This window comes from Dendronephthya gigantea, unplaced genomic scaffold (assembly GCF_004324835.1).
Source record: "Dendronephthya gigantea isolate DGI-Jeju-01 unplaced genomic scaffold, DenGig_1.0 000180F, whole genome shotgun sequence".
NCBI classification, from domain to species: Eukaryota; Metazoa; Cnidaria; class Anthozoa; order Malacalcyonacea; family Nephtheidae; genus Dendronephthya; species Dendronephthya gigantea.
In genome coordinates, this window is record NW_021163190.1 from 141521 (window position 1) to 154830 (window position 13310).

Consider the following 13310-nt stretch of genomic DNA (forward strand, 5'->3'; position numbering starts at 1 on the left):
TTGAAAGTGTAAATTCGCATTTTAATAGAACAAGTTAAAGCTTTTAGAGTCGACTTTAATTACTGTAAAATAACATTTCTCAAAAATCTACTGAAAATATCAGAAAATGTTTAATTCGGCTCCAGCTCTCTCCGTCAACTCGTAACATTTCCAAATTCATTTTTGGAAACACCGCAGCAAATTCCAGGAATTCCTGGGTCCTGACAGGAAAAGACGCGTCTTATGCAAATACTTTATAAGGAAGAGATATTTGTCTTCAGTTTCACTAAACTGATCATTTTGGAGAAGATTTCGAGAAAATACAAGCACAGACTTCTTCAAGAACGAACATTGTATCCATATTCAGTCTATACAGCGAGGTTTATACTACAGAGCAACAAACAACACAAAACTTGCTTTATTATTACGACACAAGAACGACGTGAAATATGGCTTCATTAATACAAGGCTACGATGAAGAACGCTTCGAGACCAAAGTCAGTCAAAATTTCCTTTGTCAAATTTGCTTCAACGTCTTGAAAGAGCCTGTCCTGTGTCCGACAAACCAACATTGTTTTTGCCGTTGTTGTATTTCGAAACATCTGGAAAATTCTCAAACATGTCCAACGTGTGCTGATGAACTGACCCTAGAGACTTTGGCCGAACCACCGCGAATGGTAAAAGATCTTATAAATGAGTTAAAAATTCGTTGCGTTTACATCGACAGAGGTTGTCAAGAAGTTGTAGAAGTACAGCATCTTGACCGCCATGAAGATACATGTGGATATACACCAGCCGTTTGTACAAACCAAGGCTGTGGTTTAATTGTCAACAAGCGTGATCTTATTCACCATGAAAGTGAAGTCTGTGAATTCCGAAAGTTGAAGTGTCACTCGTGCGGAGAAATGACCAAAACTTTGGCAGATATAGAGGAAAGAATGGCGAAGAATAATCTAACAATTGAAACTAAAATAACAAATTTAGAGAGAAATATGGCAAAAAATACCGCAGATTTAAAAGCAGATATGGAAGGAAAACACGAAGGGGTTAACAACAAAGTCGATGGATTGAAAACAGCTTTGGTCAGAGCTTTTGATGAAATGAAGGACGTTCTTATCATGATGGAGGGCAAGAAAGAAGAAAACACAAGAAAAGTAATAAATAGACCAAGTGGTGATAAGCAAAATATAATTGTTGCTGGAGGTGTAGGAACTAACTCTGTAGAGATGTTTAACTGGCGTCAAAGAACATGGTCGCCATTACAATCAATGTTAAAGAAACGTTTTGCAGCGACTTCATTTATTTATAACAATCATATGACTATAGCTGGGGGTCGCTGTGGTTGGTCTGACATTGTTGATGATATGATTAGAATGAATATTGACCCAAACCCTGATCTCTCAACACACTGGAGTGACTGTCCTGTTAAACTACCTGATAAGTTGAGATTCCACAGCACTGTGCTGTATAATGATGAGTTGATAATCTCCGGAGGTGATAATAGAAACGGTTCATCTGACTTGATCAGATCAGTCCAGCTTGTTCCTCCCTATACTGTGAAGACCTTATCAAGAATGCCAGAACCAAGACAATGTCACTGCATGGAAATATTTGATGATAATTTGTTGATGGTTGGTGGAAAAACAACTCGTAGATGCAAAGACAACCTCAGCAGTGTCGTACTGTATGATATAAAGAAGAATGAGCTGAAACAGTTGTCACCACTGCCGTATGAAGTGAGTCTCATGGCAACTGTGAGATGGGGAGACAACATTGTTGTTATTGGTGGCGTTGACAAACATGGCAATGAATTAGATACAGTTATCATTTACAATGTCAAGACAGAACAAAGTCACATGCTGCCATCAATGAGATGTGAGAGGAAGGGATGTACTGCAGTTGTTATTGAAAAGAAAATTGTAGTCCTGGGAGGGAGGGGTGAGGGAGGAAAGCTGAAGTCAGTTGAAGGTTTCAACTTTGAAAGGTATTCTTGGGAAGAACTTCCAGAAATGTCTGAAGCAAGATCGTTGCACACTGCTGTTGCTGTGTGAACAATATGTAAGGTATTAAGTGAAAACTCCTAACATATTATGAACAATTGAAATGAACTATAAGATTTTCACAAAATTATAGAAATAGATTGTAGCATTCTAAGTTGATTGTCAGACATATACTGATTTGTATTTTTGTGATTGAATTTAAATTGAGTCAGTTCTTAGAACAATAATAAATCTTTGAAATAGATATTTTCATTGCGGAAGGTTTAAAATGAAACACCAAAAAAAACATTTGAAATAATATTTTCTGCACCCCCTCCACCTAGGTTTTTTCATCCTCCTTCCCACCCTATCGCACATAGGTTTTTCAGCCAAAACCCCACCCCTCCCCACCTGGGTTCTTGTGCCCAGGTCCCCCAGACCAAGAATCCTAACTGATCCTCTGCCTCAAGAAATAGCTCAGTTACCTATTTTAAATATCAGCCTGTCTGTAAATGATGTCTGTGTCTGTCAGACTGCCACAAACCAAGTCATATTTTAAAATTTAACAATTAACAAGATTTGGAGAGATAATTTTACTCTTTATTAAAACAAAACCCTGATTAACTAATATAAATTGGTTTGTCAAATAAAATAAAATTTTTGTTTCAAGTTTGCTCACAGATTGTTTTGTAATTTCTTGTTTTCCATCGCGTCCTTGAAGGCTTTTAGTACAAGATTTACATTATCTTTTGTGCTGTTCAACCCCATCAGACCAACACGCCATATCTGAAAAATTTCACCACAAAAAAGGTTTTTCAGAGGGAAAAAAATTTACGATTATGCAGCGAATATCTGCGAATATTGCGAAGAAAATTGTGAATATGAATACCATTCCAGCAGATCTTCCAAGACCACCTGAAATATCCACTTTATATCTAAAAAAGAAAGCGATTATTCAATTTAACTCCCTTTTACTGTTCCTCATGAATCACCCCCTGCAAGTATTTAAAATGAGGCAGTTGGCAGGGGGTACTTCCCAAGATTCATCACTCAGCAAGTACCGTAATAAGCAATTACCCCCCTGCCATATTGAAAATAGCGCTGTTGGCAGGGGGTGATCCTCCATTTACCGTACTTGCTGAGTGACGGAACCACTTATGCAAAAAACTATGGAGTTGTTCTTCTGATAGGTATTCTGTGCCTACACTTTCTTTTATTTTCATTGTATTTTTATCTTTATTTGAAAGCACGACATGAAATTACCATTTAGACCTAACCCGGGGGGTGACGGAAGTCAATGACCATATTCATTACTCATTTTATTTCGAGAAATGCATTAAAGTTTAAAATTTAGTTTAGCCGAATTCATATTAGAGGCGGGAAACTCGTCTTACAAGGTGAAGGAAAACAGGAAACTCATCTTACAGGGGAAACTCCTCTTGGAAACTCATCTTAGACGGGAAACTCGTCTGATGTGAATCAGGCCACAGACGGGTTTCTCGTCAGAATTTTCCCGCCTAACTTTCCCGTCTAAACAAACGGTTAATTTGAACGGGAATCCCTTCTGGACGAGAAACTCGTCTTAAATTCGCATTTAGACGGATAAATCAGACGAGTTTCTGAAATATCAACACGGTCAAGGACGGAACAAGGGTAAAACCCGCCGCACAAGAGAGCTATCAGCTGAGCTAACGACCTCGCGAGGCAGTTAACTCAGCCTGAAAACTATCCGCACGATAGAAACTTGCCTCCCGAGGCGAATTCCTCACGAAAAACTATCCGCACACGAGAGTAACTTGCTGAGCTAACAGCCTCGCGAGGTCTTTACCTCAGCTACCAGCTCTCGTGTGAGGCGCGCTTAACTGAGAAAATAAAAAAATTATTATCGTAATAATCACGATACCCTTTTTAGCATTACCCGACCCATCACACGTGTAAATTTTATCCATTCCAAGTCATATTAAGACGGTTTTTACAATCAACTTTCCTGTTTAAGATGAATTTCCCGTGCCTAATATGAATTTGGTTGTTAATGTGAGAGAGATGATGCCTTCGGCTTCTCCGCTTCCTTGAATATACAATCCATTGTTATATGGTTTGTTGTTGTTTGAATAAGAACGTGATTTTCGTCAGATCTTCGCAGCAAATGGTGTCATAACAGAACTGGTTTGCAAATTATGTCGACACCATTGTGTGTACGAGAACCTCTGTATAATGATAAATTCACGTTAATTTAATTGTTTTGTAAGATTATAAGAATATTATCGATTCGCTGTGTTGTTACAAGGTTACATCTGGTCTTACCTTGGTGTTCCGAAATCACCACAACCCTGACTGTCACATTCACGGATTAAATTTCTACCATTTGAGCTGCAAAGCTGACCAAGTTTAAAACATTCAACCGCATTATCTAGAAAAATAAATCCAGAAAAATACGATGAAGAATAACGAAGTGATACTTGAGAATTCTACGAACAAAGATATATATCACATTATGTATTCCAGTACCTGCAAAGACTAGGAATATAACAACGATCTTAACAACTCCAAACATCTTTGATCTGCTAAAATTTAATCTTCTAGCTTGAAATGGCTTTTCATCGATATAATGACCGCACTTATACAGGATGTTTAAAAAAACACAACACTTAATATTTATGAATATTTTGATACGCTATACGATCTTTTGTGATCAAAACGAAAGTGAATTTCATGAACACTTTGAAGTTGCGTTTTTCTTATTCACCACAGCTGTAGATCATCCACAAGATATCCTGAACCATTTGTGTGTTGATAAAAACTCATTTAGATTGGAATATTATTGCACCGCAAAAATATTCAACTTGACATTAGACAAAGTAAAATACTAAAGTAGGTCACATCTGGGTGCATTGCAAGCTAATGGGTTAACAAGAGACACTGGCAGATAGTTTTGTTAACTTATTAACTGACAGTACTCTTCCACTGATGAGTAAAATCATCTGACACGATTAGGAAAAATCTAGGTTCATAATGCTGGACAATGCAGTTTCACCCATTCACTTAGCATACATAGCTCAGTGCGTTGTACTCCAGTCCCAGTTCTCTCTCTCAGCTCGCGATATTTTTTAATTTATTTGTCGAAACACCGCAGCAAATTCCAAGAATTCCTGACAGCAAATGATGCATTTTATGCAAACACTTTATAAGGAAGAGATATTTGTCTTCATAAACTGATCATTTTGGAGAAGATTTCGAGAAAATACAAACACAGACTTCTTCAAGAACGAACACTGTATCTATATTCAGTCTATACAGCGAGGTTTATACTACAGAGCGACAAACAACACAGAACTTGCTTTATTATTACGACACAAGAACAACCTGGAAGATATCTCAGAAAAACTTGAAGCGGTTAACAACAAGGTTATCCTAACTGAATCTTGATATCCACACCGTCTAGCCATATGGTCTGTCTATAAACTATTTGTTACTAGGAGTTACTATCGCAAGTGAAATGCTGCCTGGGAGAAAGATTTTGTGCGCATACCTGCTCAACAGTTGTATTTGCGCGTTACGAGATAGGATGTAAGCTTATCATTCTGCCAAAAAACGTATGCTAGTCAATAGTGTTTAATTTGTTTTTGAATATAAAATCAAATTGCGATTGCTATAATATAAACAGAAGCGCCGAATCGAAGATAGGAACGGTATTGAACTGACGGCTATGGCACATAATTATAGTCATAAAGTGGATTCATCCATTCTTTATAAAAAATATAATTAACATAATATTCACAGTTACACGTTTTTCTATTTGAATATTATTTAACAAAGAAGTATTATTTTATATAAATAAATAAGGAGAAGACAATCACATAACATCACATCACATTACATCACATTAGTTAACATAATTGATTATCACATACATGACATAAAAAAATTAAGAATTCTATGTACATGGTGACACTGTATGTATGCATTTTGTCAAAAAAAATTATTTCAGGTTAAGTTTATCTTATCACATTTTGTATACTACTGAGATGATACCATAGTTCATTTGGATTAATTGATAAGTTGTTCGTTATTCCTCTTTCAGAAAGCTACCATTATCGCATTCCACGTATGAAAATATCTTAAATAATAACATATTTAAATGTTTGAGAATTAGCTTTTTTCTTTGAGGAATGTTTTGGAAGTAAAACACTGTCAATATTACATCAATACATGACGTTATTTGAAACTGCCAGATCCATGAGACTGAATGTTAATTTGGTTCATGTGTCCACAGGTAGCACACGACCGACAGGTAACAATATACCATACACGTTTCTTCACTATAAGAGCACAAAATAATGTCTCATCACTTGCCTCGATGAATCATTTTCAAAAAATGAGTGCACATAACAGTATTGCAGGTTCATTGTGTTTTCATTATTGGTTGTAATGCAATTGTTTGAAGCCATTAAATTCCAATGATTTTGGCAAAAATCAGAGTCCAGTGGCAGTAATGTCATCAGTTTCTGATCAGTTAATTCCTTTGTATATTTACCCAGAAAGAGGGAATCTACAAAACAAAAGAGCATAACCTTAAGAATACAATTAGCCTAAAATATGTCGTAAAAGGGGAGTGAGTACAAAAACAGAAAAACTTACCAAAAATGTGCTGATGATAATATTTTCACACATACAGTGACAATAACATAGAGAAACATACAATAACATAGAGAAACATACAATAAACATTAAGGAATAAAGATAATAATTTATACAGAATAAAGGTTATGGGATCTACATCACAATCCCATGTCTAATTTCAAACCTATAATATGGTTTGTCAATTTAAAAGGCACTGCTGTTGGTTGTCTGTGCTAAACGATCTAGGCGGTTTTCTTCCTCTAGCCTGTATTGTAAATTAGCTGATGATTTCAAGCTTGTTAATCGCTCATATGTCATGGGTTCAATGACGCAAGAAGAAAGAGACTTCACTCTGCTTATGGCCACGTATGAAACTCCAGCAGTTCTTTCTGTTTTGCCAATATCTATCCAAGCCTTTGGAAGAGTTAATCCTTGGCTCTTGTGTATTGTTAGAGCCCAGGCGAGTCTTAGAGGCAACTGTTGCCGTTCAAGAAAACCTGTTTCTGACTGTGATGACTGTGATTGGACAAATTGGAATGCAAGATGGTTTTCCACATTAAAAAAAGGACCTCTATAGTTCTCAAACTCAATAATGACTGCAATAGGTAGGTCAGGTGGTTGATGGTTGTTCTGATAGACAATATCAACAACTGTTCCAGTAGCTCCATTACAGAGGCCAACATTTGACCACAAATTCATGGTTAACATGACCCTAGCACCCTTTGCTAGAAATACAACAGGCTCAACCCAGACATATCATCTGAGGACATTTTTTGGCAATGCAGAGAATGGCGAGCATTAATATGAGCAATTGGATGCTCAAGTTTTGTTAGTTGTTCATTATTGTAATTTGCAACTTGTTCATTACTATAGAAGAGTCTAGTAGCATCTTCAAAGTCGCATAAATTAGTGATTGATGGTTGACGTGTCAGAAGTAATTTCCAGTCATGCTGTTGGTCCCCTTTGCGAAGTCGTAACAATAAATCTCTGAACTGTATTTGTTCAGATGTCATACCTTGCACACGTTGATTTACAGTGAGCTTAACAACTTTGTCAAAGATATGATATGCTTGGAAACCTTGTTCACCAACAGCATTTGATGGTTTGGTATGGTAAAGAGGCTTATCTGCCACTGGTGGTAATTGACCTGGATCACCAGTTAAAATTAATGATTTCCCACCAAATACTTTGTCATTATGACCAGTTGCTTGTTTGCAACGCTTATCTAACCAACCAAAAGTAACTTGGCCAAGCATGGAGTATTCATCAATAATGATGTATTCAATGTTATTAACACTCTCTTGTAACCTACACAAGCTTTGTCCAGTTAGGTCTTTGTTACCTCGAGACCCTACAGGTAACTTTAACAGAGAGTGCACAGTTACACCTTTAACGTTATAGGCTGCTTTACCTGTGGTAGCAGTAATAGCACATTTACTTTGCAGAAGATTTTTTATAGCATTAATTAGATAACTTTTACCCGTCCCGGCAACACCATTTATAATGAGACATAATGGCTCTTTGTCAGAAGATGTATCATCAAAATGGGATTTAACAATGTCAAAAGCAAGTTTTTGCATTTCACTAAAACTGTTTACGTCAACAACATCATATTGCTCATCAATAATATATTCTTCTTTGTTAGTTTTTATCCATGTTGGCATTTCATGGATTTGTTGTTCAGAATAATTGCCCCTATCAAGGTGCCAGTCATATGTTGACGCTGGTGTTTGTTCAGAGGTATCAAAAGGAGTGTGAAGGTCTGACAATATCATCCACTCTTCTCGAGTTACCTCCTGTTCTTCAGAAGGTTCATCTTCTGATTCTTGACTTTGGATGACAGCTTGTAATTTGTCAAACCAGTCTGGGACATTGGATTGTCCACAAGGTGTCTGCAAGAATTCTTGCCAAGAGTTGATTAGAACCTCGTCAGTTGGTTCTTGGTCACCCCACGCATTGTTTTGGGTTGTTCTCCAGGGTTTATATCTTAAAAGTTGATACTTACAATATAGTCCAAAATTTGGACCTTTGGGATTAGGAGAATAAGTTGGGAAAATTCTTGGTATAACATTCTCTGGCAATTTTGTCAGTTCATTGTGAACAACTTTATATGTTGTGGCAAATTGAACAAAATTCATATTCATGATATTTTGTGAGCTGTCATATTGCTCGCGATTAGCGTACACATCAAGAAGTGAAGTAATCAGTGCATGACTCACCTTCTTCAAGAGTTTGTGACGTACTTTACGTGAACCATTTAAACTAACTGGTATCACATTAAATGATGAGCTATGAAGTTTTAAAGACAACAAATGATGCATTGTCTCTGAGCAGCATAATCTCGTTCACCAAGGGATCTCATAACTACCTTCTTAATAGCTCTGCGAGGGTCAGTATTGCTGTCAACATTTTGCATAATAGAGTTAAATGCTTGTTTTAATAAAGGTGACCTTGGTTCACCTTTGGCTGCATATTTTGTGAGATATTCAACACAGGCATAGTGATCAATAACAACTTGAATATCACAGTTAGCTCTCCACCCCTGGAGTTGGAGTTGCTGATGGTTATTTAACCTTGAGTCATTTCGCTTAGTCACAATTTTAGCTCTATAATGTTCTTTATCACCTGAGGTGTGGATCTTCTCAAATTCTAACTTTGTTGCTGACAATTGTCAAATGGAAAATGAAATCTACATTTCAATTCAGTCTCATTTGACTTTTTTCTTAGACAATAGCTAGTACTACAACGAGTGTGTCGTTGAACCATATTTAATAGATCTACATAATCTGATTGTTTTTCATGTTCAGGAATTTCATTATGGGGTTTCTGACATGGATGAGTCTCAGGTCGTACCCACATATCTTCGTCTGGTGGGTTTGGATTGACAGTTGATAATAGCCAATCAACATACCGACATACTGTTTCAGCTGCTCTCTGACCAGCATCAATATCATTGTCTAGTTCGGTTATATCAGAACAAATGTTCTCATCTTTAAATTTTTGTGCTAAGTAACCTTTCAAAGCAGTCTCAGTAAGTTTACACAAACCTGGATCATTATTTAGTTTAGCAGTACCATGACAATGGATACTGCCTCTACCTTGGTACTCATATCGAAACCAGTGCCATTTTGCACCAAGTGTTTCATAAAGCCAGTGTTTAACAAAGCTTTCTAATCTTTGAGTGAAAAACCAATCCACAATATGGGGATTGTTAATTACATTTTGTCGTCTGACTTCATTGGTATTATTACCAGTTCCACAACCATTATCAGCACTAAATAGAGTGTGTAACTCAGGCCAATGCATATCCGCAGAGGAAAAAGTGAAAAATAATGTTGGTGCTCCAACACTAGTTATAATAGCTTTGAGTTCTTCTCTTACTTTGTTCCAGTAAGCATTAGTACCAGCAATATTCCCAACATATCTAGACACTTTAGACATAAACAGATTAGCATTGTTACTGGCAGCCATTTCCCTTAATTCATCAATAGTGAGATGTGCCTCACCTGGGTTTTGCTTTAGGAATATTCCACTTTGCTGTAAGATTCGTTTTCTTTGAATCATATTAAAAGCCCAGTAACAGAATCTGGGATGGTTAGCAAAACGGTAGACCCATTTGCCATCTATAACTTCAGCAAATTTCAACAGGTGTTTTATTCGCTCCTGAAGAGGGACATCCCGTAGAAGTCCTTGATTAGTAGGATCACCTTTTCCATCCGGAAATAATGTTGGGAATGACATTGTGGCCAAATGTGATACCTGATACTCATTCAATGGCTCATTTTCAACTGAGGGCCATTGCATTGGCTCATTTTCAGAAAGCTGATTTCTAACAGCTTCAATTTCTTGTTGTTGTTGTTCTCCAACAGGTAAAAAACTACTCATTTCAGTCACACCATTATATACCACATCCTCTGAGGGGTTATCAGTTGGAGGACCTACATCAGGAGTAGAATCATTTTCTGAGGTGATTTCATCATCAGTTTCAACAGTCATAAGATCTGGTGGTACACCATTTTCAGGCAATAAATTTAATGCACCTTCATTTATTGTTATTTCAGAATAGTGTGGATTGTTATTTATGAGCCAAATTAATGCATCATGAACTTTTTGTTTTCGTACTCTCACATCTTTGAATGTGTTGTCTCTACCTTTAACCTTGACAATAATCACAGCTAAGTCTTTGGGGTATCTTGGCAAAGATGTTACAAGTTCTGTGACATTCTGTGGCAAGTTAATACAATGCCCTGAATAACCTCGTTGACCACCAGGTTTGATATAAACTCTCATGATAGGCAAAGCACGAGCAATTAACATTTCCTCAACTTGAGTTAAACTTTGTAATTCATCTGGAACATGTGAAGGTATCATCAAGTTTTCACAAGAAAATTTTTTAGGCAATTTTTTATCTCTAGAGCATCGTGAACAGACATATGGTGACCTTGGTTTAGATTTCAGAGGCCATGCCTCCTGACAAACTGTACACTGACTGACAATGTATTGCATTGACTTATGAAACTTATTAATGTTAGCTTTTGCCCAACATTGCTCCTCAATATGACCACTACTACTGCTGGTGTCAAACAAATTTAAATAATCATGTTGACTTATTTTGGGTTGTGGCTGTGGCACTCCTTTTGTCTGCTTTTGTTTTTAGACAATCTGTCTTTATCAAGTCTTATTTGTCTTTCACTGTCAGTTTCTTCTGACCGTTTCCTTTTTTTAGACTCCCTTTCTTTTTGAAGTCTTATTTGTCTCTCAGTATCAGTTTCTTTTGATTGCTTTCTTTTTTTAGAATCAGTTGCTTTTTGAAGTCTGGTTTGTCTTTCACTATCAGTTTCTTCTAACTGTTTTCTTTTTTTATAGTCATTCACTTTTTGAAGCCTTAATTGTTTCTCACTATCAGTTTTTAAATATTTAGTGTTGCGATCACACATTTTACATGTATTGAATTGCACAGATACAATTTCAAATAAGTTGGCATGTAGATCAATTGACAGAGAGTACAAATATTGCTCTAACTCTAGAATATTGTAAAATTTCATGATAACAGCAGTGCCATTAGGATCGGGCATGCCACTAGAATCTCTAGCATGCGAGTCAATGAGATAAAAATTGTCTGTTTCCTTAATCAAGGCCATCATATAGCCTTCTAATATAATAATAGCATAACTTTCATTTAAAAATATATTTGACAGTGCAGTGTGTATATCATAGTAGTGACACTCAATTTCCTGGTTTGTTATAACAAGACCCTGAATTTCCATTCCATACTTTATGAAAACAATATCTTTTTCATTTTGCGCCTCAACAGGCTTCACCACATTAGGCAGATCATTAGTTTGCGCCTCAACGGGCTCTACCAAAATGGGCAGATCATTAGTTTGTGCCTCAATGGGCTCTACCACAATGGGCTCTACCACAATGGGCAGATCATTAGTTTGTGCCTCAATGGGCTCTACCACAATGGGCAGATCATTAGTTTGTGCCTGAACAGGCTCCACCACAATGGGCAGATCAATGTTTGTCACCCTCATAGGTGATGTTGTTGCTTTTTGCTGTGTAAGCAGCTTATTGCCATTTTTTTGTGTGTCAATGTCTACTTCAATTGTGTTATTTTGCCCCTCAAAGGGTTCCACAACAATGGGTAAGTCACTATTTGTCATTGGAGATGTAGTTTTTCCCTGTACAGGACATACCTCATACGAAAAACCATTTGACATGTTCGTGCAATATGAAACACTAACATATGTTGGTAAGTTTTCCACAGACAAAAAATCTGCACCTGACGGTAAGACAATAAAGCCCTTATTAAGAGCTTTTATGTACATTTTGTCCCCTTGTAATAAGACATTATTAAATGTAATCTTCGACCACGACGATAAGGGAAAATTTCGGGCCGTAAGAAGCGCCGATAAACTCATAAAAGCACATTGTTTACCTCTCGAGTTAATACTAAAAAGTTCATCACCTTGATGGACATCGGCAGAAAGGAAAAAAACCATACTTACCTTGTATTTTAGGGAAAATTTCGTTCAATAACTTGGCAGTTTGCATTCGCACTCCAGCACATCAATATTGCACCAGATTGCACACGCGTTACAATTTATAAGATATAATCCGTACGTCCCCCTTTAATTTTTTAAACATACGCACGCTTAATTATTCCCCCGGAACAAAAATCTTTCCGGACAGAAACGAATCCAAATTTCGACAATACATAAATGCGCGCAAAAGCCTGGGTCGAGTGAACTCTGGAGAAACATCAGTACGTCCAGAATAGTGTGCTGCCTCGCTGAGGCTCGGCAGCAATGATTGATTTTTCTTGGTATAAAGTATCATTTTCTTCGAACTCATTTCCATATAATGAAATAAGAAATTCCTACCAACAAAAACACAACCAATTGCAAGTTAGTATTTCAATAGGAGGTCAATGACCTTTTGTCACAAGACATGATAAAAATATCATATTTTCATACAAGCAAATTCCTGTCTACAAAACACTCTTGAAATATATTTGTCTTCGTAAATTTATCATTAATTTTTGGGAGACTTCGAGAAAATACAAACACAGACCATCGAACGAACATTGTATCTATATTCAGTCTATACAGCGAGGTTTATACTACAGAGCGACAAACAACACAGAACTTGCTTTATTATTACGACACAAGAACGACGTGGAATATGGCTTCATATATACAAGGCTACGATGAAGAAAGGTTTGTGGAC

The 13310-nt window shown here is 36.7% G+C and overlaps 1 protein-coding gene and 1 long non-coding RNA gene across 2 annotated transcripts; both read right to left on the reverse strand.

Annotated features, from left to right (window-relative positions):
• Positions 1-4121: 4121 nt before the first annotated feature.
• Positions 4122-4711, reverse strand: LOC114538345. Its single transcript, XR_003688718.1, has 3 exons — positions 4467-4711; positions 4263-4368; positions 4122-4165 (listed from the first exon to the last, which is right to left on the reverse strand). It is a non-coding gene; the product is annotated as an uncharacterized LOC114538345 (long non-coding RNA).
• A 4516-nt stretch (positions 4712-9227) lies between these two features.
• Positions 9228-12872, reverse strand: LOC114538328. The gene is made up of 2 exons (XM_028559481.1): positions 12590-12872; positions 9228-10516 (listed from the first exon to the last, which is right to left on the reverse strand). Exons 1-2 carry the CDS (start codon positions 12633-12635, stop codon positions 9228-9230), a joined length of 1335 nt encoding a protein of 444 aa, XP_028415282.1. The 5' UTR covers positions 12636-12872.
• Between the last annotated feature and the right edge of the window lie 438 nt (positions 12873-13310).